Here is a 26601-nt window from a genome sequence, read left to right on the forward strand (position 1 = left end):
GGGAATGTAAATGGGGAATGCTTACAGATAACATTGGGGACTATTATAGGGCAGTTTAGGGTGCAGTTGGGAGTTTTTGGGGGGTGGTTTGGGTGGTATGGAAAAAATTGGAAGATGTTTTGTGGGTATAGTTGCATGTAATTTAAGACAAGGTTGGGTATAGGGGCGCCTGGGTGGCTCAGTCCTTAAGCATCTGCCTTCTGCTCGGGTCAAGATCCCAGGGCCCTGGGATCCAGTCCTGCGTCGGGCTCTCTGCTCAGCGGGGAGCCTGCTTCTCCCTCTCCCTCTCCCTCTCCCACTCCCCCTGCTTGTGTTCCCTCTCTTGCTGTGTCTCTCTCTGTCAAATAAATAAATAAAATCTTAAAAAAAAAAAAAAAAGACAAGGTTGGGTATAGTGGTTATTGAAGAGTGCTTTGGAGGCATAGTTTTGGGCTGCAGAGTATGGTTAGGAGGGTACATGGAGAGCGATTTGTGGTCCATGGGGGTGTTTTCGGTGCATACTGGGGTAGATGGGAGAGTGACTTGGAAGTGTTCTTTGGAGATTGATGGTTTCGGGGCTGATTGCAGATGGTTTAGGGGAACGAGTTCGGGGGTAGTGAAGGTAGTTTACTGCTACAGTTTGGGAGCCCACGGAGGGTGGATTGGGGGTATTGCTTGGGATCAATGGACAATAGTTTGGGAATGTAGTTGGGGGATGATGGAGGGTGCTTTGGAGACAGAAGTTTAGAGTTAAGAGGTGTGGTGGTCCCTGATAGAAGGCAGTTTGGGGTACTGCTTGGGGGTCCGTTGGAGGGTGACTCGGGGTGAGGGGCGCCAGCCTGATCGCTGAGGGGGCGTGGCCTCGGTAGGCGAGAGCTCCGCCGCCCTCGAGAAAGCGTGTGCGCACGCGCTCCCAGCTGGTTAGCTCCCGGCGCTCCGAGGGCAGGAAAATCGAAGATCCAAACCGGCGCCTGCGCACTAGGTCTCCGCCGCTGCTGTGGTCTTGCGCCCCGCCCCCCGTCCCCCCCACCTCCCCCCAGGCTCGCGCTCAGCGGCGGCTGTGTGGGTGCCGCCGGGAGCGGACGGACCCGAGGTGAGGGTGGGGGGGCCGGGGTCCACCGGCCGCGGCCGAGCCGGCGCGCCTCTCCCACCCTCCCCGCGCCCCCCGCCCCGTCTGGCCCCCACAGCTAACAGTCGCGCGGCCGAACGCGGCCCACGGGCAGGGCGCGGAAGGGGAGTAGGCGCAGGCCGGGGACGAGCGGGGGGCGGCGAGGGAGGGGCGCACCCACCACCCCTCCTGGCCCGCAGCGACCCCGCCTACGTCGCGGGACGAGGACCCTCGGTGAGTAACGCCCGCCGGGAGAAGAAGGGAGGAGACAGGGCGGGGTGAGGGCCCGGAAACGCCAACAGGGGATGTACCTGCGCGCGCACCCGCGACCTCTGACCCTGTGGTCTCGCTCCCGACCCCCACCTGACCTGACTACATCTTTTTTTAACCCCGAGCTCTGGTCAGTCTTGGCCCCAGGACCTCCGATCTGACCCCCGACCTAACCATATTCTGGCCTAGCGGGATCCTCAATCCCTGTTTTGTTCCCTTAAACCCAGCCCTGACCCCAAACCCCACCCAGTTCTGTTCTCAGGATCCTTGGCCTGACCCTGTTCCATCTCTGAGGCTCATCCTGCCTTGTCCTGATCATCCCAGTTTCTGGCCTGATGCTTGACCTGTCTGTTCCCTAAACTCTTGTCCAGCCCCTGAACCCCTTCCAGTCATGTCCTGTCCCCCTGACTGCAGTCTGATCCAGGTCTGTCCTGATTCCTGACCTCTGATTTCTAAACTTTCTCCCCATCCTGTGCTGTCCTCCTGGTCCCCTCCTGACTCCCCATCTCCATCCTGGCCCACCCCCTTTAGACCATCCCTCTGTTTCCTGCCCTGTCCCTGCCCCCAGCCCTGTGCTGTTTTCCCGTCTTCTCTTGTCCCATCACTGTCCTCATTCATATCCTTATTCTGTCCCAGTCTTTTCCTGTTCCTTACCTCCATCCTGAACCTGCCCTTTTCCCTCTCCCCTTCCTTGACCACCGTCTTGGCCTGTCCCTCATCATGTCTTCTGACTACTGTTCTATACTGACCCTGCCCTGCTCTTTTGTTCCTTGCTGCGCCCTACTTTTCTCTGACCCTTGTCCGGAACCTCACTCTATCCCATCCCCTGGCTGGTGTCCTGGCCTCCATCCTATGATCACACTGATTCTGTCTTGCCCCCTACACTCCTTCTTGTTATCTTCCTTCATCCCCTCCCAACCTCAGGCCCTCATTCTACTCCTTACCACACCCCTCCACCCTGTTCAGATCTCCCTTTCCCTAACACCCACTTTCCTCTCAGCCCAGAAGAACTGGGGTCCTGTTATACCCTGCCCCTGAACTTGGAGGTTCCACTGTTCCCATGATCTCAAGTTCATCCCAAATGCTTCTCTTAGCACGAACAAGAGCAAACAGCCTTGTGGGCCCTGTATGGCTAAAGGGGTTTTCATATGTGATGTTCTTCACCTCCACCCAGTGATCTCGCGCAGAGCTTGCATTTGTCTCCCTGCCCCAGGAGGGCATGGAACTGTTCCTACATCCCCCACCCTCCCCAAGTGTGAAAGAACACCCTAAATTATTCAGTGAATCTCTGGGAGTCTGTGAGGTCTGGATCATGTTTCCAGCCTGGCTAGGTTGGGGGCTGCCCCATGTCGAGGTGAGGGGTGTGGTGAGCAAACATGCAGGGGTGGGGGACTCAGGAGTATGTGTGACTCTTCCATGTCACGTTACCCCCATCTCCTAGTCCTGATCCTGGGTGTGCATGATTTCTGCTTTCCTGGCCTGAAAAAGTCCATTCCAGGCCAGAGGCTTCAGGGCTTGGTAGGGGTGGGATGGGGGTGGGGGGTGGGTTCTATCCTCCTTCTCTCAGCTGTAAGCAGTACAAATTTCGGTGCTAAGTCCATCCCACCTCTGGGGGGCAGGTGTGTTTGTGTGTGTGTGGAGGGGGTGTGTGTGTGTCACTGGGTGTTAGAATCAGTCCTATCCAGTAGTGACAATAACAGCAAGAACAATACAGGGTTCTCTCACTGAATCTCCTTGATTCTGAGGACAGGCAGGGAGAATTTGGATAGCGAGAAGGTAACGTGTTATTCAGTTGTGTTTTGTTCCTGCATTTGTCATAGAGAGTAATGAGAGCTCAAATAACGAGATACTAGACCCATCTCTCTTTTTTTAATTATTTATTTTTTAAGATTTTATTTATTTATTTGACAGACAGCGAGAGAGGGAACACAAGCAGGGGGAGTGGGAGAGGGAGAAGCGGGCTCTCCGCGGAGCAGGGAGCCCGATGCGAGGCTCAATCCCAGGACCCTGGGATCATGACCTGAGCCGAAGGCAGACGCTTAACGACTGAGCCGCCCAGGCGCCCCACTAGACCCATCTCTTATCTGAAACATTTATCCAAACCTTTTTTTTTTTTTAAGTAGGCTCCACGCCTAGCGTGGAGCCCAACTCAGGGCTTGAACTCATGACCCTGAGATCAAGACCTGAGCTGAGATCAGAGTCAGATGTTTAACCGACTGAGCCACCCAGGTGCCACTATCCAAACGTATTAATAACAACACAAGCGTTCTTCGTTGTCCCAATGTCTCTTTGGCACCTGACTTCTGAGAGGGAGAGCTCGGATAATTCAGGCAGTGAAAGATACCAAGTTATCTGAAGGGTTTTTTGCTTTTGCGTTTTACATAGTGAGTGGGGAGGGTTCAGATAATGAGGGATAACTGCTCCAGCTAAAAAATATATTCAAATCAATTCATTTCCCCGAGCTCCAGCGGCAGGAGTTGGGATAGTAAGAGGACTGTGTTGTGTGAATATATTTGGTTCCTGCATTTTGCCTGGTGAGTAAGGGAAGCTCAGAGAGTATGGGACACCAGTTCTATCTCAAAGGTGTATCCAGATCCATTCAGTTCCTGTATGTGGATAGTGAGTGTTTGGAGAATTTATCTGAATAGGTTTGGTTCCTGCATTTTTGATGTTGAGTAGCGAGAGGTCTGATAATTATGGAAAACAACTCTGTTTCAAATATGTCTGGTTTGATAGTTAGGGAGGGTTCAATGTCTGTGGCAAGTAGGGAGGGTTTGGAGGCTGAAGGATACCAACTCTGTCTCAGCAGTGCATCTGAATACATTTAGTTCCTGATTTTGAATAGTGAGAGTTGGGACAAGTTTATTGGCTGGAAAACAGCTCTGTTTCAGATTTATCAGGTGAAGCTGAAGGATACCATCTCTGTCTCAAAAAAAAAAAAAATACACACACACACTTGATTCCTGAGTTTGGATTGGGAGGAATGTTGTCATTATGACAGCCAATACCTATCCAGCAGTTACCAAGGGCCAGTGACCGTGCTAGGCACGCTGTGAGTGTCGTAACTCACGTCATGCTCGCAACAGTCCTGTGAAGTACATCCTGTTGTCATCACCCCCGTTTTACAGATGAAGACGCTGAGGCAAAGAGAGGATAAGTGACTTGTCGGGGCAGCCATCGGTGGCAGGGTGGGGTTGGATCCCAGAGCCGGGCTGGCTACCCCTACAGGAGGCCGCGTGGGGCTCAGGTCCCAGCTGGGGCGGGGCCTAGAGGTTGGCCATCTTGCAGGCCGAGGACGTGTGCGGGTGATTCTGCCCCACCTGTCTGCTTGGCCCTGCTCTCCCCTCCTTACTCCTGCCCCAGCCCACCTCTGCATGGGCTTACTATTGTTGTTATTGCCCGTCATTAATGACGTGGTGTGAGTTTCCTCGTACTTTGAAATGCCTTCCAAAGCGACTGTGGCCTCTGTCGGCCCTATAACCGCTGTTTACCCATTTTACAGATGAGGAAAGCCAAGCCTTGATACTCAGTCTGCATTGCCAGCCAGAGATGCCCTCGGCCCTCTCAGCTCTGGTTTCATAAGTGTCCCTCTTCCCAGCATTCTTGCTGTCCCACAAGAGGCGGGAGAGGCCATGGCTGAGGGGACACTCCCCACTGACACCCAGCCACCCACCTTATGGCTGCTGCCTTCACCAGCCCTAGGCAGTGAAGGGGGGAGAAGGCGGCGGGTGAAAAGAGCCTTTGTGTCCCACGCCAGAAATCTCACCCCCAGGAAGAGAGGTGGGCAGGGTGGCGGGAGGCCTTGGTGGCACGCATATACGTATATGGGGTGGGGCATTGCTTATACAGGGCTCCCCTCCACGCTTGGCCCCCCCGCCGAGTGGGGAGGGAGCTTTCCTCACTCTGCTCTTTCACGTCACAGCCTGGGCTGCTGCGGGGGCCCGGGTTGGGCTTGGGCCCTGAGGTCACAGAACAGATGGTCCCAAATGGAGCACAGGATGTGTGGTATGTGCCGGGGCAGGCCAGAGCCCTCAATTTCCTTGACTCTGGCCAGAAATGCCCAACGGGGAGGAGTGGGGCAGAGCCAGCCTGGATGTGAAGAAGCATGAGCCCCCTCCCCACTCCTCCTCCCTTGCAGGAGTAGCCTCTGTCCGCCTCCAGCCCAGGACCCGGCCCCCCGAGTTCTGAGTCCACCTGCTCTTAGGCCTCTGTGATCAGAATCAGGCCTCTTCACCTCTCCAAGCCCCAGCTTCCACATCTATGAGCTGGCTATGAAGAGCTGGGTCTGCGCCATCCTCCCAGGTTCGTAGGGACCAGGAGGGGTGAAAACATGCGTGTTTTGTCAGTTTGCTGGGATGATTTCCTCTGGAGGTGCAGAAGGTAGTAGGGTCTTGAAGCCCCGGTCTTTCCTTTGAGAAGCTGACCTCCTGTGTCCCCAGTTTGGGAAACTGCTACCTCAGTGAGGGTGGCAGTCCCCCCAAGACCTTCTCCCATCCGTGCCTTGTCCTGGGAGGGAAGGTAGGGGCCTCAGGCATGTGATGCTTGCTGCCAGGAGACACACACTCGATTTACACCCGCGTGCCTAACGCGTCCCCAGAACTCCATCCCCAGCTCCCAGGTAATACCCTTGGGTGGGCAGGGTCTCGTGGGCATGCGGGTAGGACCGCAGGCAGCCCCACTCCCACAACCCTTAGCCCTTCTTCCTTAGTTCTCTACTAGGTGACTGGGGTGAGCGGGGACGTCTGGGCTCTTTTCTCGGCCATGCTGGACACCCTGAAGGGTCCCGGCCCTGAGATTGTCCCTAAGGGTGTCCTGAGCCCTGGTGACAGGCAGGCAAGGGTTAAGAGGTATGGGCCGGCCCAGTCCCTGGCCAGGTAGGCTGGGCTATTGCCTAGTGGGAGGCGGCCTAGGCGTCCGCCCCTGTGCTCGCCGCTCGCTGCCACCACCAGCTGGAACAGGGCCTGGCTGGGACAGCTGTTTTTTGAGGTACCTGAGGCCGCCTCACAGCACCTCTCTGGCATTGGTGAGCACCTGGGAACAGGGGGCCCAGGGGCAGGGTGGGGGGAGAAGGGTGTAGGGTGTACTACGGCTTCCCATGGGAGAAAGCCAGGTCTGTGCGAGGGGCGCAGCGAAGGAGGGCCTGAGCAGAGGAGCGAAGCCCAAAATGTCCAATTTCCTCTCCTGGCATGAAGCCGATTCCTTGCCAGAAATGAACGAGAAGAAGGGATGGGGTAGAAGAGAAGCCAGAGTCCCCCTTCTCCACGGTCCCCCCTTCCTCCCTGTCCCCCTTCCTCCCCCTGGGGAGTAGCCTCTGCCTTCCTGCAACCTGGGGCCTCGCCCCTGGGGAAAGCCCGGACCTGGCTGTTGAGAAACTGCTTGCCGACACCAGCCTGCCTCCATCTGTTTGCCCAGAGTGGGGGGCAGTCCCGGGCGCTGGGAGTTTGTATTTGCCCCAATAGCGGCAAGATCAGGGAATGCGGGGTCCCACTGAGGGTGGTAGGGCGCCACCCAGGTGAGGCGTCTCGGTTGTAAACAGTCATTACAGCCAGGAATTTCTTTCTCGGTTGTGCTGTCAGAAGGGCAGACCTGAAAAACCTGCTGCCCTGCCTCTGGGTGTGTGGGGGGGTCCCCTCTGTAGCTCTCCTGCTGCGGCCCATCAGGCGACAGGACTCAGGGGCTGGGGGAGGTAGTTAGGGAAGGGGACTGCTGGGATCCCCCTTCTCTCCATCTCCAGGTGGGGATGGGGCAGTTCTGGACCCTAAGGCGAAGGTGCAGAGGGCAGGCAAGCGGAGGCAGGGGTTTGGGAGCTGGGTGTGAGGGTGTGGGGCATTGACCCTGTGTCTAGCCTACCTGGTGACCCCATGACTCACGCCCTAGCTATGTCCCCGAGGTCAGGCTGACAGGGTGGAGTCGGGGTTCCTGTCTAGACCCCGTGTTGACTTCCAGGATGCCGTGAGCTCCCAGGGAAGGAAGGCTCAAGGCAGCCCAGCGTGGGATGTGGGACCAATTCTGGTGAATGGGCCCATCGGTGAGGTGTTGAAGTTCCTGTTGGGGTGGAGCCCTGGGAGAGTTCCTCAAGCTTAACCGGGGGCTGGAGAAGAAGGAGCTCCAGAGCTTCGGGGCCCAAGAGGCTGAGCTGGGACCTCAAGGAAACCCTTCTGTGCTGGGCAATGTCAGGCCTTGGAGGGTGGGCATCTGCAGGGCACGTGTTGCTGCCTGGGTGTGCAAAAAGGCTTTGGGGACTGACCCCTGCCACTGAGGTTGAGGACAGGGAACCCCTGTTTTCTGGGAGCCGGTAGCAGGACTGGTGACACCACATTAGCAGCTTGGCAGCATCCCGCAACGGATGGATGGGGAAGGGGCTTGAACCCACACCTCCTTGGCCGTCTGGGTCTCCTCCACACCTGGCCACCACGGCAAGCTGGGGATTAGGAGGGGCAGGGGCCTCTGTGGCCTCATGAGGCCCTCCCAGTTGCCTGCTGCCCGCCCCAGGTCAGGCCAGGTGGTGGGAGGTGATGTCACCTGGCTCCCCAGCTGGGGACCGAGCAGGATGTGGGAGGGAAGGAGCAAACTCCAGAGGAGGGGACGAGGGCAGGGCTGGCAGCCAGCCAAGGCAGGCTCTGTGGTCAGCCAGGGTGTCTGGGGACAGAGAAGGAAGTAGGAGGCAGGAGGCTTGTTATCTGCAGCTGTGGACTTTGCTGCTCACCGTCCCAGCGGGGGTGACTCCCCTCTGCCCGGGACGGGACCGGGACCGACTGGGGTGGGCAGAGGGGCTGGAGGGGTCCTGGAGCCGAGTGAACACTCTCCCTATGGCACCGGGGCCGCAGGACGGAGTCAGGACAGGTAGAGACCCACAGATCTGGGCTAGATCCCTAGCCTGGCTCTCTCACTTATGCGACAGCCATTCATTGAGCGCTCACTGCTCGCTCAGAAGTGTTCTGAGTGCCAGAGATCCTGTGAAAACAGGACAGGTATGTTTCTTGTCCTCGAGAATGTGCAAGGGAAGCACAGTCTCTTGCTGGACAGCAGTTGTGAGGGGACCCGGGTGGGGGCCCACCGCTGGAAGTGACACGTAAGCCCCAGCATGTAAGTGAGAACCAGGGGCCGGAGAGGTGAGGCATGGCAAAGAGCACTCCAGACAGCAGCCGCAGCCTGGGCAAAGGCCCTGAGGCCTGCCGGGCCAGGAGCTTATGAGGAATTGGTGAGGTTGGAACAGCTCCACGGGGGAGGGTCAGGCCTTCTGTGCCTTACTGTCCTCATCTCGGAAATGGGGGCAATAATCACAGAACTGCCGTCAAAGGGTGGTTGGAAGATTCAGTGTGGCATGGAAGGTGACTGTTCCAAGACCCAGGTGCTTCATCAGGGCCCCCCCGTTGTTAGAGTTGGTTCAATCTATACCGTTAATTCTCCCTCCCTAGGTAAGACTCCTGACTGCGGCCCATGGGCCTCTGAGGAGGCGTCGTAAGTCCGGCCAGCTCCCCACGTGCTGTGCTTCCACTCAATGGGAAGGGAGCCGAGGTACCAGGCCCCAGTGGGGCCAGACACTGCCACAGAGGCTGAGAGGGCAGGCCAATCAGGAGGGCGGGGTCAGGGGACCCCTTACTCCCAGCTAGGCTGCGGGACGTTGGGTCGGGGCAGGGGTTGGGGGGACGCAGGACGTGCTTCCTTAATGGCTCCTGTGCGTCCCTGCCAGGCCCTGTCCAGCGATCAGCCACCGCCTCTCGACGGCACCAGGATGGAAGTCAAAGGTCAGCTGATCAGCTCTCCCACCTTCAGTGCCTCAGGTGGGTGGCTGGTTCCCCGCTCTGCCTCTTCCCCTGCTCTGAGTCACCACCTGCCTACTTGGAAAGGGTTGGTCCTTGGCCCCACGCTGCGCCAGGACGCCCTGGCTGATCTTTGCTCGGAACTTTGCTCCCTCCGTGTCTAGCTGCCCTGTTCGGAGAGGCTGCCCCCCAGGTGAAGTCAGAGCGTTTGCGGGGACTGCTCGACCGGCAGCGAGCCCTGCAGGAGGCCCTGAGCCTGAAACTTCAGGAGCTCCGCAAAGTGTGTCTCCAGGAGGCGGTGAGGGCCTGGTCCTAAGTGTCTGGTGGGCGGGGGGTGAGGAGCCAGGGCCCCTAGGCAGGCAGGTGATGGTGGCGAGTGCTGAGCCACCTGTCTGAGCTGTAGATTCCCTGTCACCCTCTAGCTCTTCAAAGCTCAACTTTGACGTCTTAGAGTCAGGAAAATCTGGCAGGGCAGGCCCCCTATTCCCTATCAGCAATTTGAAATCCCCAAACCCTCCAAAACAATAGTTATTTCCAAAATCTGGCAGTAAAACCTGACCTGAACTGACAAGGGGTGAGTTATGATTTTGACTTACCCCTCTTGGTGTGAACGTCTACACAGTTGGCCAGGAACGCTAACGCAGTTCACAGCATGCGGCCCGGGGCCCTGAGGGGAGGGTGACAGGATACGCAGCGTATAGACCGCGTCGCCTTTACGAGAAATAAGAAATTCCAGGTTCCAAAGCAGGTCTCCCGACCTCCCACACCCACGGCCCCAGGGATTTGGGCCACCTGTCGGGGGGTGGGGGGGCGACCTGGGAGGGAGGAGGAGAAGCGGCAGGCGTGGGGTGCTGGGCGTTACTGAGCTGCTAGTAGGACTTGCGGAGCTTCCGCCGTCATTCCTGCTTTGCGCCATTCCCCCAGCTAACCCTCGGTAGTCTCTGCCCCCGGCCCCCACCAGGAGCTGACCGGCCAGCTGCCCCCCGAGTGCCCGCTGGAGCCTGGGGAACGGCCCCAGCTGGTCCGCCGGCGGCCCCCTGCAGCCCGAGCCTACCCTGCATCGCACCCCAACCCAGCACACCGCTCCTTGTGCCCTGCTGAGGTGAACAGAGGGGCTTGCGGAGCAAGGTGGGGGAGGGACAGGTACAGAGGCGGCGCTGGGGTTGCGGCCAGGGCAGGGAGAGGCGAAGGTGACAAGGAAGCGGCTGGAGGGAGGTGGGATCCGGCTCTGGGGGAGGGTGCTGGGCCCCGTCCTAAGCCTCTCACCCTCAGGCAGAGGGATGTGTCTAGTCCCTACCCGAGGCAGGCCCCACCTGCGGAAGAAATGAGCTCCGCCCCAGGCCAGGCCCCGCCCCCGGGTCCCTGTGCCCGGCCGGCTCGCACATGTGGTCCCGTCCTGCCCCGTCGGGCGCGCCCCGCAGGAGCTGGCTCTCGAGGCCCTGGAGCGCGAGGTGTCCGTGCAGCAGCAGATCGCGGCCGCCGCCCGCCGCCTGGCCTTGGCCCCCGAGCTGAGCGGCGAGCAGCGCCGGCGCCGGCGCCAGGTGCAGGCAGATGCGCTGCGGAGGCTGCACGAGCTGGAAGAACAGCTGGGGGACCTCCGGGCCCGCCTCGGCCTCCCGGGGCTCCCCCCGCCACAGCCGCTGGCCCTGGCCGCGGGGGCCGTCGTCGCCGCCCAGGGAATGTGCCTGGGCACGCGCCTCGCTCAGCTCAGCCAAGGTGAGCCGCCCGCCCCGCCGCGGCCCGGGCGAAGGGGGAGCGGGGGCGGGGGCCGAGGGGCGGGGGCGGGGCGGGGAGACGGCCGGGCCGAGTGGGAGCCAGGCGGGACTGGTGGGCCCCGACCGTAAGGGCGGTCGTGACAAACTGGCTCTGTGGCAAGGGTGGGGCCCCTGGGAACTTGACCAGGTGGCCCCAGGAAAACGAGGAGCCAAGCCGCGGGTGGTCTTGGATTCAGGTAAAGGTGGGTTCTTGGGAAGGAACGGGCCGGGGAGGAGACCGTCGGGGGGCGGAAGGGGACGGCACCCAGGCCTTGCCTTGAAAGGCCCGGGTCTCCCCCTTCTCGCCTGTAGAGGACGTAGTTCTGCACTCGGAGAGCAGCTCCCTCTCGGAGTCTGGGGCCAGCCATGATAATGGTGAGGACTCCTGTCCCCCAAACCCGCCCATCCTTTGATGCTCAGCCCCGCCACTCCCTCTGTAACCCCTCCTGAGCCAGGCCCCGTCCTCGCATGGGACCCCCATCTTTCTTGCTTCTCGCTGCCCAGCTCATGATCCCCAGTTCCAGCCTCGAGCCTTAGCTCCTGCCCCGCCCTCTGCCGCTGCCTGCCCCGCCCCCCGTCCCTGCCCGCAGCCCATCTGGCCCCCCCTCATTGGCTTTTCCCCCACTTTCCGCCTTCCTCCCAGAGGAGCCACGTGGCTGCTTCCCTCTGGCCGAGCGCCCCTCACCACCCAAGGCCTGGGACCAGCTGCGGGCCGTATCTGGGGGCAGCCCTGAGCGGCGAACCCCATGGAAACCACCCCCGTCAGATCTTTACGGGGATCTGAAGAGCCGGCGGAACTCTGTGGCCAGCCCCACCAGGTGAGGCTGAGCCCCTTCCCCGCCCCCCAGCCGGGAGGGGGATCCTAAGCCTGAGCGGGTAGGAGGGCCTGCTGGTGGGTATGGTCTCTAACCTGGGCCTGCCCATCTCTGCCTAGCCCGACGCGCTCGCTGCCCAGGAGTGCCTCCAGTTTTGAGGGGCGAAGCGTGCCTGCCACCCCTGTCCTCACCCGGGGCGCTGGCCCCCAGCTTTGCAAGTAAGGGGACTCTGAGGGTGGGTTTGAGGACTGGAAGAAGAACTGTTAGTTCTGACTAGAAGAGCATTATTAGCAAAGGGTTGGGATGTGAGAGGCTGCGCTTTGAAAAGTATATTTGGCACAAGTCACTTCCTTTCTCTGAATCTTGGCTCCTCGTCTGTGAGATGGGCGTAATATCTGCCTCTGAAGGACGCTGTGGGCATAGTGAGTTCTGGTTAACATGTACTGAGCGCCTAACATCTGCTGGGAAGCCGTGTTCTGCACGGTATAGATCTCTGTAATTGTCCTAAGATCCCCGCCAGGTAGGTGCTGTCGTTATTCCCATTTTATGGATGAGGAGCCTGAGGCACAGAGCGGTTAAGTGACTTGGTAGTAGACCGAAGACCTGGTGTTTGAACCCAGGCTGGTTTGCTTCTAGAGTCTGTGCTTTGAACCGCTGCACCCTCCTACTTCTTGAACAAATACTTGCTAAGCGCCTGCTTTTCCCAGGCTGTGAGCAGAACAAAGTCCCTGTCCTTCTGGCACTCAAATCCTGTGAACGGTGGCTGATAGTTCGGGGTGGTTCAGACACACAGGGGGCGAGGAGGGGAGGACAGAGAGTTCAGGAAGTTGGATTCCAGGCCCAGGGATTAGGACCCCACTGTGGAGGGGGCGGGGAGCTGTGAGACACACCCCCGCAGGGCAGGGGGCCCCAGGCGTTGGGAAGAGCCCTCTGCCGGCCCTCCTCTGTCAGTCCTTCCTCTCCAGCCCTGCACACGCTTACATCTCCTTTGGCACTAACAACCACCCCCCCTTTCGTCTTCCGTCCCTCTGCCCCCAGCGTGGGACAGAACCTCCGCTGCCTTGTCCGTGTGCCCCACCTAACCCCTTGATACACCAGGTCTCTAACCCTGGGGCCCTTCCGGAGATGCGCAAGTGAGAGCTCAGGAAGAGGTGGGGTCTGGCGGGCGCCCGGCCACTCCCGTCACCCCCACCTCTGCGTCCCCAGACCCGAAGGCCTGCATTCTCGCCAGTGGTCTGGCAGCCAGGACTCCCAGATGGGCTTCCCCCGGGCAGAGCCTGCCTCCGACCGTGCCTCCCTCTTCGCAGCCCGCACCCGTCGCAGCAACAGCTCTGAGGCCCTGCTCGTGGACCGGGCGGCCGGTGGGGGAGCTGGCTCCCCGCCTGCGCCTCTGGCTCCCCCTGCCGCTGGCCCCCCGGTCTGCAAGAGCAGCGAGGTGCTGTACGAGCGCCCCCAACCAACCCCTGCCTTCTCCTCCCGCACAGCTGGCCCCCCAGACCCTCCCCGGGCTGCCCGGCCTAGCTCAGCTGCCCCTGCCTCCCGTGGGGCCCCCCGGCTCCCGCCCGTGTGCGGGGACTTCCTCTTGGACTATTCCCTGGACCGGGGCCTGCCCCGCAGCGGCGGCGGCGGCGGACCAGGCTGGGGGGAGCTGCTGCCTGCAGCTGAGGTCCCAGGAGCCCTCTCCCGCCGGGATGGGCTCCTCACCGTGCTCCCAGGCCCACCACCCGTGTATGCAGCTGACGGCAGCAGCCCCCTCCTCCGCAGCAAGGACCCCCACGCCCGTGCCACCCGCACCAAGCCGTGCGGCCTGCCCCTGGAGGCCGCTGAGGGGCCGGACGTGCATCCGAACCCTCTGCTGTGGATGCCCCCGCCCACCCGGATCCCCCCGGCCGGGGAGCGCATCGGCCACAAGAACCTTGCCCTGGAGGGGCTGCGGGACTGGTACATCCGCAACTCGGGACTGGCTGCCGGGCCGCAGCGGCGGCCTGTGGTCCCCCACGTGGGCCCGCAGCACCCGCCCTTCCTCCATGCCCGCTGCTATGAGGTGGGCCAGGCCCTGTACGGGGCCCCCAGCCAGGCGCCGCTCCCACACTCGAGGAGTTTCACGGCACCCCCTGTCTCCGGCAGGTATGGGGGGGGCTTTTACTGACGGGTAGGGGTCTCTTGAGGCAGATGGCAAGCCAGTCACGGTAGCTAAAGACTCAGACCGTAGCTAAAGACTCAGACCGCGAGAGAACTAGCCGCCGCCTCGGCCTGGGGTCCTGGGCCCTGCCTGACCTGCATGAGTCCATGGGGTCTCGGTGGAGGGGTGTCTTGGGCCCTGGCAGCGGCGGCAGTTGTCTACCAAGCTGTAGAAGAATTCCAATATTTGAACAAAACAGTGCATGTCAGCTGAAAATGAGCCTTGAAAGCAGGGTGCTGGGAGGAAGGGCCTCCCGGGGCCCTCGCCTTTCTCTTCTTTCTTTGGCCGTGCCCCCATGCTTGCAAGCCTAAAGGTGCTGTCCTGTGCCTGCCTCCGCCTCTTTAACGAGCCTCTTTTCCTCTCTTTCTGTGTCTTGTCCGTCTTTTCCTCTCTTCTCTGTCTTGCCGCCCTGTCCGGATTCCTGCTCCCCCTCCTAAAGATACTACGCGGACTTCCTGTACCCCCCGGAGCTGAGCGCTCGTTTAAGTGACCTGACGCTAGAGGGGGAGCAGCCCTCCAGTTCTGACCCCCAGACCCCGGGGACGCTGGTCTGACCCCTTGTGATATACCCCTTGTTGGCCTGGGCACGACTTTAGTCTGGGGGAGCGCACAGCTGACCTCGCTGAACCCTGGGGTGTGGTTGCTGTCAGTCCTGGGGGGTGCCGACCTGATCTTCCAAGGCCCCTGGCTCCTCGTGGACCCACAAAGGTGTCTGACACCCTGCTTCCCCTCTCACACTGTGCTGGGAACTGGGGCCCTCAGCCAGCTTAAGAGGGGCCGATGGTGTAACAGGGACTCCAGGCCCCTTTCTCCATTTCTGTTTACACTTGTGATTTAGGTCTTCACTGTCTTCCCCCAACACTAGACGTTTTATAAAAGGGAAACTGTGATCTCGTCCTGGTTGGGTTCATTCCTGTCCCCATGCCCAGCCTGTTCCATTCAGGAAACCCCACCGCCTAAAATAAACGGACCATATAGGGTCTCAGGGCCCTTTTTGGGGCAGCCAGGAGACTCTGGTGTGAACAGGACCCCCCGCCACCCCCCACCAGGCCAGTTCTTGAGGAGGTGGGCTCTCTGCCCACATTTGGAAGGACTGAAGTCTGGGTAGGGGGCTTCGGTTCATTTTCCTACCCCCAGGGGCGCCCGAGGGAGCCCCAGTCCTTGTCCGCCTGTCTGTGCCCGCTGCCTGTACCCGCAGGATGAGATGGCCCAGCCCCCGCGCTATCTAGCCCCGTCAGGCAGCCGGCCGTGCGGGGGTGGGGGGGGGGCGGGGGCAGAGCGGCTGGGTGTGTCACGTCCTGGGATGCTGTGGTGGTGAAGCCTGGCATCCGCTCGATGCCAGTAAAATCCTCAGGTGACCGCTGGCCAAAAGCTGCGTCACGTCTTCCTTGGCTTGCTTTCCACCCACCACTTTTTAAAACAAATCTACACAAGCTGTGTTTTCTATGATACGTTTCTGTGACTTTCTGGAGGTGGGGGTCCCCCTACCTCCTTTACCTGGTGTTAAACTTTTCTTTTTCTACCAATGGATCTGGGCCCAAGACACCACCCACACTGGAAGGGGATTTCTACAATAAATGTGTAAACCGAACCCACGTGTCACTCCTTGTCTGCCTGGCCTTGGGGGCCCACACCTGCAGTTAGGACCAGGTAATAGATTTTCATGATGCCAGATTATAGAAAACACACACTGGAAACAGCGTGTGATAATGGCATCCGCTTGGGCTTTACTTGCTGGCATGCGGGGCGAAAGTTCCGCTGTCTGCGCTCAGATCCCTCCCGGCCCCGAACGGGAGCCCTCGGTGATGCAAGTGATGGCCAACGCCGCGCTTTATGGCCTCGTGTTCGTGCTGCTCCAGGGGAACCCCCTGCTTCGAGGACGGGACCGAGAGCTCCCCCCGCCCTTCAGTCCACGTACTTAACAGCGACCTAGGCAGAGAGAGTCCAGCAGAACTGAAAAGCAGAAGGCCACTTCTGGCCACTGAAATGCACGGACCTGACCCCGAAGCCCACGTTGGCTTGAGCGATGCAACAGCCTTTATTGTTGCAGTAACACTGATTACACATGCCCCATTCCAGGTCAGGGCTACCCCCACCCCATCCCACCCCTTGGTCCTCATCACTGTGGAACTTTGGAGAGGGGGCAGAATCCCTAAGCAGAGCTGGAGAGAGGCAAGTGGGTCACCCGGAACCACGCGTTCAACAGGGTCAGGATGCCTGAATCCTCTGTCCTGATGGGGGCTGGGAACATTGGGACCCGGGTTCAAGATTTGGCAATGCCCTGACTTGGTTTCAAAGCTGGGGTAGGGTCTGGAAAAGCCTTATTAGCCCCAGGTTCAAGAGAATGCCTTGGTCCCAGATCCCAGCTTTGGGGCTGAGCATGGGAGATGGGTGGGTCCCAGATTGGGGGTGGGGGAGTATCTCTGGGTCCAGAGTTTGAGGTTGGCCACAGATGCCCTGGGCTCCAAGCCCCAAGTTCAGGGCTGGGGAAGAGTGGTCCCCTAGGTAACAGGGGGCTGGGTAGGAGGGATATCCCAATTTTGGACCTGGGGTGGGGAGGGTCGCAGATGTCCTCTGGTTTTTGAACTGGACGGGGCCCTCTACTTCAAGGGCTGGGAAAGGGCTCTGGGTCCCGGTATACAGGGCCAGGGTGGGGGTGGCATTCTCCAGGTCTTGGGTACAGATCCCAGACCCCTAGGATCCAGCCTCCTGCTCTTGTCCCAGCGCTTCCAGTAGCAGCCCCATTGGCGTCCGCTTGAGACCAATACTCTCAATCTTGTTCTCGATCTTGTTCTTGAGGTTTCGCAGGCGCAGCGAGGCGTGCACCAGAATCACTGTGGGCAGTGCCGAGAGGAGTGGGGTCAGTGGGCTGAGACCTCAGCTTTTAGCCAATGGGGGCCCACAGAGGGGAACTGGAGCACGGGCAGGCCGGCAGAGTGGTCAGTGGTCAGGATGCCTGCGATCGGAAAGCGTGGCCGAGTAAGGAGCCTTGCGACAGGGGCGGGGCAGGGAGGGCGCAAGGTAACAGGGACGTGGCCGGCGGAAGACACTGAGCGCCAGGAGCGCGGCCTGAAAGGGCGCTAGTAAGAGGGGCGTTCCCAGAAGAGGGGAGGCAACGCGGGGGAAGGCGCTCGGGGAAGGCGACGCGTCCCAGCCCCCTCGTAGGGCAGGGCCGGCCTGCCGCTGTGCGCAGGCGCCGGCCGTTGCTCGGGCTATGGCCGGGCAGCGGGTACTCACGAAGCACGGGCCCGGCGACGCTCAGCAGGAAGGTGCAAGCGCCGCCCACGGCCCAGAGGACCAGCAGGCCGACGGCGAGCACTGCGGCCAGGCAGGCGGCGGGGTGACTGCGGCGGCAGCGGCGCACGGCTGCTTGAGTCTCAGCCGCCCACACCAGCGCGCCAAGGGCCACCGTCACCACCAGCGCGCTTAGGAGGGTGTGCAGCGGGCGCACGTACCTGCGAGGACAACGGAACTGAGCTGGCCCGGCCGACGGCGAGAGGGCTGCCCAGCCTCCAAGCCTCCCCGTCCACCCAGTCCCGGGCTCCAAGAGCCCTGGCTCCCCCCTCTCAGGGCCCCCCAGCGCGGCAAAAAACTCCTGCCAGTCCTCTCTCCCCACGGGTCCACCCTCCAGGGCTCCCGACTCCCAGGAGCCCTGGGGGCCCTCATTTCCTTTTCGTCGATCCTACAGTCCCATCTTCCTTAGCTCTCCCGTTTCAGGCCCTCTCATGCCGCTGGGCCTAAGCCTCCAGGCTCCCAGCCCTTGCCAGCTCTTTTCTTCCAGCCCGACCCCCCGCGGGGCCCCTCTCTAACCCCTCTCCAACCCCCGCTAGACCCCACCGACCCCGCCCCCAAATCCACCCTTTGAGCCCAACCCTGTAGATTCCTCTTCCAGGCCTTCTGTCTCCAGACATTTCCCTCTCCGTGGGCCCAGAGTCTTTACAAGACCCCTTCCAGGCTTCCTCCCCTTCAAGTCCCCCATCCAGGTCCCCACTCCCTATAGATCTCTCCCTCCATCATTGCTAGAACACCTTCCACGTTTTCAGTACCACTCTTAACTTCCAGCCCTGCCCAAGTCCCTCCAGGTTCTCCATCCTTCTCTGGTCTCAAGCCTTCCACCTCTGGGTCCTCCCTCTTGGTTCAAGTTCCCCAAGAGGTACTTGCTGCTGGAACGTTCCAATCACAGCCAGGCTCCCCTCCACGCCCAGAGCCTCCGCGAGCCCACCCTCCCAACCCTTCAACTTCACCACATCCCTGTCCCTGTCTCTGCCCGAAGTCCTCCAAGGCCGCCTTAATCGGGCCCCATCACTCACGTCCTCCCCCCTGCACCCCCACTTTCACTTTCAGGCCCTCCTTATCTTCAGGTCCACTTCCTTACCCATCTTCCCCTCCAGCCCCACATTCTCCATCCTCAGGCCATATCCCACCCAAGGCACTCCTTATAACCGTGTTCGACTTCCTTCAAGTCTCCCCTCCCATGCCCCGGAGATTTTCCATCTCTAATGAACTCGCCCCCTTGCAGCCTTGCATCCCCCTCCCGTTCCTCAAAACCCCACGGGTCCACCCTCCCTGCCCCGCAGGCGTCCCTGGCCAACCGGCGTCTCCTTCCCTCCCTCACCCAGCCAGAGCGAGACTGAAGCCGAAGCACAGAAGGTAGTTGGTTTGGTAGTAGAGGAGGTTGTTGATGACGCGATGGCACCATCGCTGCGGGTCGCACGGATCCGGAGCCGCCAGACGCGCCGACCCCAGAACGAAGTCATCCAGGGCGCGTAGCGGTGGCAGCCGCACCTCCGACATCCTGCCGGTCGTTGTAGCTGTACCAGCCACAAGAGCGGCCGGACTACAACCCCCGTTGCACCCCGCGCCACCGCGAAGGACACCGGGAAATGGAGTCTAGGTCCAACGGCTGCTCTCTCAACCACCCAGGCGGACTACGCAGTAGCAATGCACGTGACCGGAAATGCCAGCAACACGCCGGAACTGTAAGGCAGCAGGGGCTGCCGGGAAATCAAGTCGCCGCCGCCGGGCGAGGCGCTCCCACCCATCCCCAGGTGGGGGCGCCCAAGGGGCTGTTCTGAGCCGTGCTGATGGCTCAAGTACACAGTGGTCGGACATTCTAGGACACGCGCACACACACATTCTGGGACATACAGATAGGGACTGTCAGAAGGACTCGGGCAGGATCCCACTTCCTTCCAAGTCAGGGTCCAAGAGGGCCACACCTACTTGGAAACTCCCGCAGGGCCTTTTCAGCGGCATCTCCTCCGGGCCCCACCCCTGCCCCCCCAGGTCCAGCTCCAGCTCCAGAAACACTATCAAGGGCCTTTTATTCATATTCACCACATTAGAGAGGTCTCTTTCTGGGAAGGTTTTTTAATCCCCACAGGCTGAATTAGGGCACTCCCTCTAGGTCGCTAGCAGTCTTCAGGCTGGGAGTCCCGGGGGTCTCCTCCCTCCCTGGGTCCTTGGCCTGGCCCCGCAGGCACACAGTCACCAAGAAGTGTTTAGGGACAAGTGAGCTGCTGCGGCACTGCGCTGCTGCGGGCCGGGTGGGCACCGGCCCCATTAACGCTCGCTGCCTGGTAGCTCCCACCGCACTCCTGACCCCCGCAAGGCTTTGCCGTCCACCGCTGTAGGTCCCTCGCACAGCCCGCAGTGTCCTTAAAAGTCATCGTCATCACAGATATCAAGGTACACATCGAAAGCCTCTCTGTTGCAGTTTCCATCAGGAGTGAAGACGTATTTGTGGAAGGTCCCATCTACACAGATGGCTGCAAGAAGGGGGAGGGCAGGTAAAAGGTTAAGAGCTGCCGAAGCCACCCACTCCAAGCCTCTCCTCGCCGGTGTCCCATGGCCGAGGGTCTACGTCTAGGCCTTTGTCCCCAGGCCTTCCCTCCGGCGATGGAGTTGAGCGCCCACTCTCTCTCTCAGGCTTCCCAGGCCCTACAGTTCCGGCAGGTCCAAACTGCGGACTTTCCCACGCAGCACCCCCAGGCAAGAGCTACGCCCACTCACCAATGACGGAGTTGACGTTCTTGGACGTATTGCGACCGAAGGCGCAGATGCAGGCTGACTCGGCAGGCACGGTGAAGCTCGCCAGGCTCCACTGAGAGTCCACGTACTGCCCAATCATAGGCCCCACCTTGCCCACGCGAGCCAGCCTGCAGGCAGCACTGGCTGAGCCCAGGTGGGGGACACGGGCAGGGGTGGGGGCAGGGCCGGGCCGGGCAGGGGTACTCACGCGGAGCGGCGGTTGAGACGGGTGTCCTTTAGAGCGAAGATATGGACCGTGCCCTTATCACTGGAAGCGCAGAGGAACGAGGAGTCATGGCTGAAGTTGATGCTGGAAGACACACCGGCAATGACGCCCACAGGCCAGGTGGCAGGGGGTCGCCAGCCCACCGCACATGCCCTCCTCCGCTCACCAGTACAGGGTGGCAGGGTCAGTGCCCCGGCGCAATTCCACCAGTTTCTCCTTGGACTGTGTGTCAAAAAGGCGAATCAGGGTGCCTTTCTGGGAGGCGGAGGCCACCACCGTGCCCGGCTGGTTCAGGGATACACAGGCCACGTCGCTCTGATGGGCGTTGATGGTGAATGGGGCGGATGAGGTGCCAGGCTTGGTGCTCGCCAGGTCCTGCGGTTGAAGGGGCAGTTTGGGCAGGCAGAGGCCAAGGGCCCGCAAAGGCAGCCCGCCCGCCCACCCCGGCCCACGGGATGGCTCACCACAAGCTGCAGGCTCCCACACTTGTGTCCCGGGAACACCAGCAGCTGTTTCTCCAGGCTGGGGCAGAGGTCACAAAGCCCTAGGGTGTGAGGACACAGTGCTGGGGGAGGGAGGAAGCTGGTGAAGGGGAGGCAGGGGCCAGGCAGTGGGACGGGCAGGGCCTCCCAAGGACGGAAGCTGGGTAAGGGCCCGACTTTGACCTTCCGTGATGCATGGCCCCCACGGAACCCTCAGGGGGCTTGCCGTCCGTTGCGCCCCCCCAGCAGCGAGGCAGGTTCTCCACCTCCCGACGCAGCTGTGGCAGCCCCAGGAGGGCCCAAGGATCCCTGGCACAGCCACCCGTGTCCTTACTGGCTGTTTCTGCCCTGCTCTCTGGGGGCACCCAGGGGTGGGGAGAGAAAACTGGCTAAGGCACAGAAAGGTGGACAGGCTGGGAATAGGAGCCTCTCTGCACAAGGACTGTCTGCCTGCCCCTTGCCCAGCTTCTCCGGGCGCCCCTTGCCTCCCCTCACTTCTGCCCCTCTGCCCCGTCCACTGCCTCCTGCCCTCACACCTGCATATCTGGGTCCTCTCACCCTTGGGGTTGTCCCGAGTGTCAAACTCGAACAGCTTTCGGGGATTGTCGGGGAAGGAGTACACGTAGATGCGGTTCCTCAGCACGATCACAATTCTGTGTGCATCACACAACGCAGGATGTCCATGAGGGGAGGGCAGGATGCCAGTCCAGGACTAACCCTCTTGCCTGCTGTGGGGACCTCCTACCTCCCCCACCCCCGTCCTCCTCAGGCTCACTTGTCATGGCGCATGCGCACAGCCAGCACTGGCTTGGTGAAGGTGAACTCCAGCACCAGCTTGTCCTTGGAGTCCTTGCCCTCCCGGGCATCGTCCCAGATCAGCACTGCTGGGCAGGTGGGTGCATTGTCGGGGCCAAGGTTTAGGGTGAGGGGCAGCCCTGGTGACACAAGACCCACCCCTACTCCCCATGGGACCTCAACCCACTTGCTTAACTTTTTGCTAACACCAACGTGAGCTTCATCCGGCACGAGCACTTGTGGGTGTGATGCCTGAGAGAATAGGTTTCTCAGACTGTTATACTCAGTTACAGATGAAGAAACCGAGGCTCGAGGGGGTTGAGTGTTGGGCCGAGGACTTCACTGCCCATCAGCAACCAGACAGGGACTCATACCCAGGCCTGTAACTTCCCGTTGGGAACTACCTCTGCCTCCAGGCTCCCCCCGGTCCGTACCCCTAGGAGGCTTCTGAGTCCTAGACCTCTGTGACTCGCCTAGGGCCTCTCTTGCCATGTCCCAGGGGGATCAACAAACAGCCTCAGAACAAGATGGCTCCTAGGCCCAAAGCAAGAGGACACTGCGGGAGATGACTCCGAGATTGCATAACCCGTTGGTTGTGTGAATTTGGAAAAGTCCCTTAACCTCTCTGGACCTCAGTTTCTTCATCTGTAAAAATGGGGATAGCAATACTTCCTGCCACGTAGTGTCACCATGAGGATTAAATGAGTTAGTATGTGCAGAGTGCTTAGAACAGTAGCGGCTCACAGCAAGCGCTCCATCGGTAAGGACAAGGCACAGAGGAGGAACTCAGTAAGTGTTACGCGAAGGCAAAACGCCCAGCTTCTCAAGCAGTAAGATCCATGCCTTCCAAGCTGGAGGCCTCACTGTGTGACTCTGAGGGGCTCTACCATCTTCACCGGCCAGTGCCGTGGGGTGCCTGGAGGAAGCCAGGATTCTGGGGACTCCGGGCCGAGGGCGGGATGGGATGAGGGCACTTACCCGAGATCTCTGAGAACTTGGGGCTGCTACCACCACCCACCAGGGCCAGCAGATTGGAGCGGTGCAGCATTTCCACCAGGCCCATGCTGCCCACCTGCTCATGGTCTGGACAAGGACCAGGGTGTCAGTAGGGGTGGGAGCCAATGCCCAGCCCGTCCCTTCTGCCCACTGCCCCTCCCCCGCCAACGGCTCACCCAGATGCCCCTTCTCCATCAACGGCTCCACGTTGTAGATGCGCACACCAGTCTCCATGGCGCAGCAGAAGCAGCCTGGCGGATGCGGGAAATTCGGGCTGCCTCAAACGATGCCCAGTTGGAAGCTAGGGGCTTAGCACCCACCTCTGGCCATTCTTTCCCTCCCTCCCTCCCATCCACAAGGGTGCAAGCCTCTCTCACTTTGGTCTTGGTTGAAACGCAGACTGGTCACTCCTCGAAGTGGCTGCTGAGTCATGGTCCAGGATTGCTTCCCTGGACACAAATAGGGGTAGAGTTGGGAAGAGTCTGGGGTTTGCCCTCCAAGTCCTAGAACTCCTGTCCCCAACTGGTTTTTTCTTCCTCCTCCTCTGCTACCTACTGCCCCCAGCAGGACTACAAAGACAACAAAAAAGAGGGATAGTTCTGGGGTCTCCACTCTAAGCTCCCAAGATCCCAAAGAGCATGGCCAGGAACTTCTCCATCTTCCCACACTTGGTTGACCCCAGCTCCAGGCCTACCCTGACTTGGTTGGACTCCCCATCTCCTTCTTACTCCCTGGCCCTCACTGCATGTCAGGAAGTAATGGGGTAGAGGGGACCCTAGTGACATCTGTTCCCCACCCCCAGCCAATCCTGGCCCTAAGGCCGCACATGGCCTGGAACCACACCCCCCCCCCCCACTCGCTTCTCATCTTCACACCTGGACCTAGCATCCAACTCCACCTGTCAATAAACAGGGAAAGGGGCTAGGACCCCACACCTCCCTAACCCTGGCCCTGAGACCTGCCATGGTTGGTCCACCACCCACAGGACTTTCCCTCCTCATGAGCATTCTGAGGCTCCCAACTTATTCCACCATCTCAGAGCCTTCTCACACCTTCCCTCCTCCCAGGCTTCTCCAAACCCCTTGGGGATCCCACGCCTAGCTCCAGAGGACCCCTCCCCTCATGCCATGCTAACTTCTGCCCAACCAGGGCCAGCCTGGATGTTCCCCCAGACCCTCTTATGCCCTAAAGACCCTACATCAGATTCCCCTCTCTCTCCAAATCGCCCACCCCTGGGACATCCCCTTCCATGTGCTTTTCTGTCTCTGACTCCAACATAGACTGGCTTGAACCTACTCCCAGGAATCCCATCCCCTTTACATTCCTCCTCCAGATTCTCTATCCTCTCCCCCAAACACCCTGCCCCAGGACACCCCTTCCCCATCAAGACTTGCCCAGGACACACCTCCACCTCCCAAAACCCCTCCCTGGAACTCAATCCCACCAAGACTCCTGACCCTCTCAGATTCCTGTCCTAGAGCACCATACTCCCTTCAAACCCCCATCTCCCCAAGACCTTTGCCGAAGCACACCCCCTCCCCATCCTCCAAGAGCTCAAACCTACCTTACCCCCTTTGTACCACCTCCACTGGACCGCCTCAGTCCCCAAAGACTCATTCTTTGGACAGCCCCACCTTCCAAGACCCCTTTTTGGACCCCCATTCCAAAGACCCCTGCCACCCAAAAATCCTGCCCCCGAATGCTTCACCGCGCTCCACTTCCTCATGTCCAAGACCGCCCTCATACTCCTTCCAACCGCGGGACCCACTTAAGCTCCCTGTCCGAGACGCGCCCCCATCCACCAAGACCTCTGTTCAAGGGACCCCTATCCCTCCCCTCCCCCAGACTCCAACCAACTCTGGTATCATGCCCCAGTTCCCCGCTGCCTGCACTGACCTGACCGCCTTGCGTTCCCGATCCCAACCCCTGCTGTCGGTGCCGCCCGCGGCCCGGTTTTCTGACCTCCCGGGCCCTGACGCCCGGCTCCGGTGTTTACATCAGGTCTCACTTCCGGGGGGAGGGAGTCTGTGACCGGAAGTGACTCATCCCGGCCGGAAAACGCGGCCGCAGCTCTGCTCACCGGGCTTCCAGGTCTTTGGAGCAACGCGAGTCACAGGTGCATCCCCAGGAGAGGCTGTGCGAGGCCCTGACTGTCTGAGGGAGCCGAGGCGGGTGGGCGAGAGAGATTTGCCCTCGCTGAGCGGAAGAGGGCCGAGCATTCCCCAGCTCGCTCCTGCTCGGAGAACGAGAGGCGTTGACTTTCTGGGCTACCAAGACTTGGGCCTCCGAGGTGGGCTAGAGTGGCCTTTCTTGTTGGAAATACTAGTCCTCCCAGATTTCTAGAGGCGAGGGGGGGCGGGGCGGAGGCGGGCACGGACCCGGAGACCTTGAAAGCTGAAACTCCCCTTGCCCAAGGGAAGCCAGCCCCTCCCCCTCCTTGCTTGGTTTTGTTTACAAAATGAAAAATGAGAGGTTTTAATGCTGAGAGGTATAAATGCTTCCTGTGGGGGAGAAAGCCCAATGATGTGCATACTGGAAATATTTTTTTAATTCAATTTTTAACTTTTGAGGTAACTGGATTCCCACGCAGTTTTGAGAAATAATACAGAGAAATCAGATGTACTTTTAAGGGTTTCCCCCAAAGGTAACATGTAAAATGATAGTAAAATATTACAGTCAGGGTATTGACACCGATACCGTCCCTTGCTTTACTTTTTCTCAAGTATTGCTCTGATGCTTTTTAAAATTTCTATGAATATATAATGGATATCATTTTTTAAAAGATTTTATTTGATAGAGCACAAGCAGGGGGAGTGGCAGGCAGAGGGAGAGGGAGAAGCAGGTTCCCCACAGAGCAGGGGGAGCCCAGTGTGGGACTCGATCCCAGAACCCCGGGATCATGACCTGAGCCGAAGGCAGTTGCGTAACCAACCAAGCCACCCAGGCGCCCTGGATATCTGTTTTAATAACGACTTTTTAACTGATGCATGGCATTCCGTGGAATAAATGTAGCACTGTTCAGCTGTTCTCTTACTGGTGGCCATCTAGGTGGTTTCATGTACGATGTTGTCAACATATTGTGAATTTGGACTCCATATCCTGACCAAGGCGTGACTCCATTGCTGTGGTCCTTGGCAAAGCCAATTTTCTGCCTTTGTTCAGTCCTACTTCCTCATGTCCCAGACCATATTTAACTTAATTCAGTTTGGTTTCTGCCACTCCCATGTCTCTGAAACTGCTCTTCCCCAGATCACCCGGGAATAAGAGTCTTGCCAAACCAGCAGTCTCTTCCCTGCCGGCAATCACCCTCTCCTGTGACTGCCCAAAGCATTCCACGGTTTCTTACTCTCACTTGGTTTTCTCCTACATTTCTAGCTACTCTTCCACCTTTAGCCGATTCCCAAATATTAGAGTATCCTTGGGTATGACTCTGCCCCCCTTGCTTTTGTAGGCAATATGCTCTCCCTAAGTGACTTCATCTTGTCTCGTAGCCTTAATTATTGTAAATATTTGGGAGATCCACTAATTTAGGCATCTAGCCTAGACCTCCTTCCTGAACACCTGACTTATATACATTATGGTCTGTTTGACATCTTCCTGTGGATGTCTCATAAAGTATCTCAGACTTAACACATCCAAACAAATCTCTCAGGGGCGCCTGGGTGGCTCAGTTGGTTGAGTGACTGCCTTAGGCTCAGGTCATGATCCCGGGGTCCTGGGGTCAAGCTCCCTGCTCATCGGGGAGTCTGCCTCTCCCTCTCCCTCTGCCCGTCCCCCCTCCTTGCTTGTGCTCTCTGCTCTCTCTCACTCAAATAAGTGAAATCTTTAAAAAAAATAATAATCCAACACCTAAAAAAGTAAAATTTACAATGTCTGTTTTCCAAACAGACATGACCAGGCCTAAAAAGAAGCAGGAGGTACATACCGCAACATGGAAGAACCTTGAAAATAGTTTGCTAAGTGAAAGAAGCCAGTGAACAAAGGACCATATATTGTATGATTCCATTTACGAAATATCCAGAATAGGCAAGTCCACAGGCAGAAAGTAGATCAGTGGTTGCCTAGGGCTGATGGAAGCAGAGAAGGGGTCATGGGGGTGGGGGTGGGGCATTGATTGGGATGAAAAGGGCAGTGATTGCTAAGGGGTATGGGGTTTCTTTTTGGGGTGATGAAAATGTTCTAAAACTGATTATGGTAATGG

At 59.4% G+C, this 26601-nt stretch overlaps 3 protein-coding genes across 22 annotated transcripts; 1 reads left to right on the forward strand and 2 right to left on the reverse strand.

The window, feature by feature from the left end:
- The first annotated feature begins 978 nt into the window (after positions 1-978).
- Positions 979-15462, forward strand: CCDC120 (coiled-coil domain containing 120). 12 transcript variants are annotated; one of them, XM_064574031.1, is made up of 12 exons: positions 1199-1321; positions 4860-5137; positions 5280-5362; positions 5496-5659; positions 9051-9141; positions 9285-9418; positions 10059-10222; positions 10542-10836; positions 11187-11249; positions 11518-11692; positions 11809-11907; positions 12896-15462. In XM_064574031.1, exons 4-12 carry the CDS (start codon positions 5629-5631, stop codon positions 13836-13838), a joined length of 1995 nt encoding a protein of 664 aa, XP_064430101.1. In that variant the 5' UTR covers positions 1199-1321; positions 4860-5137; positions 5280-5362; positions 5496-5628; the 3' UTR covers positions 13839-15462. The 12 variants fall into 12 exon arrangements, with proteins under 12 accessions (XP_064430111.1, XP_064430105.1, XP_064430110.1 ...); XM_064574035.1 differs by lacking the exons at positions 4860-5137; positions 5280-5362 and adding an exon at positions 8776-8875 and having other exon boundaries at positions 1183-1321; positions 10082-10222; XM_064574032.1 differs by lacking the exon at positions 4860-5137 and having other exon boundaries at positions 1187-1321.
- Positions 15463-15890: 428 nt separating this feature from the next.
- Positions 15891-18850, reverse strand: PRAF2 (PRA1 domain family member 2). Of its 2 annotated transcripts, none has more exons than XM_045877805.3 (3): positions 18487-18805; positions 17109-17326; positions 15891-16705 (listed from the first exon to the last, which is right to left on the reverse strand). In XM_045877805.3, the coding sequence occupies exons 1-3, from the start codon at positions 18663-18665 to the stop codon at positions 16566-16568; spliced, it is 537 nt and encodes a 178-aa protein (XP_045733761.1). In that variant the 5' UTR covers positions 18666-18805; the 3' UTR covers positions 15891-16565. The 2 variants fall into 2 exon arrangements, with proteins under 2 accessions (XP_045733761.1, XP_045733765.1); XM_045877809.3 differs by having other exon boundaries at positions 16688-16827; positions 18487-18850.
- Positions 18851-19178: 328 nt separating this feature from the next.
- Positions 19179-24688, reverse strand: WDR45 (WD repeat domain 45). Of its 8 annotated transcripts, none has more exons than XM_064574045.1 (11): positions 24481-24688; positions 22778-22849; positions 22577-22651; positions 22383-22487; positions 21385-21493; positions 21168-21262; positions 20592-20692; positions 20294-20502; positions 20110-20211; positions 19884-20029; positions 19179-19639 (listed from the first exon to the last, which is right to left on the reverse strand). In XM_064574045.1, exons 1-11 carry the CDS (start codon positions 24617-24619, stop codon positions 19530-19532), a joined length of 1263 nt encoding a protein of 420 aa, XP_064430115.1. In that variant the 5' UTR covers positions 24620-24688; the 3' UTR covers positions 19179-19529. The 8 variants fall into 8 exon arrangements, with proteins under 8 accessions (XP_064430115.1, XP_064430116.1, XP_045733702.1 ...); XM_064574046.1 differs by having other exon boundaries at positions 21385-21490; positions 24481-24683; XM_045877746.3 differs by having other exon boundaries at positions 20592-20671; positions 24481-24682.
- Between the last annotated feature and the right edge of the window lie 1913 nt (positions 24689-26601).

Source organism: Mirounga angustirostris, unplaced genomic scaffold (assembly GCF_029215605.1).
Source record: "Mirounga angustirostris isolate CCGP_5_RB_7025 unplaced genomic scaffold, mMirAng1.0.hap1 SCAF_11, whole genome shotgun sequence".
NCBI lineage: Eukaryota > Metazoa > Chordata > Mammalia > Carnivora > Phocidae > Mirounga > Mirounga angustirostris.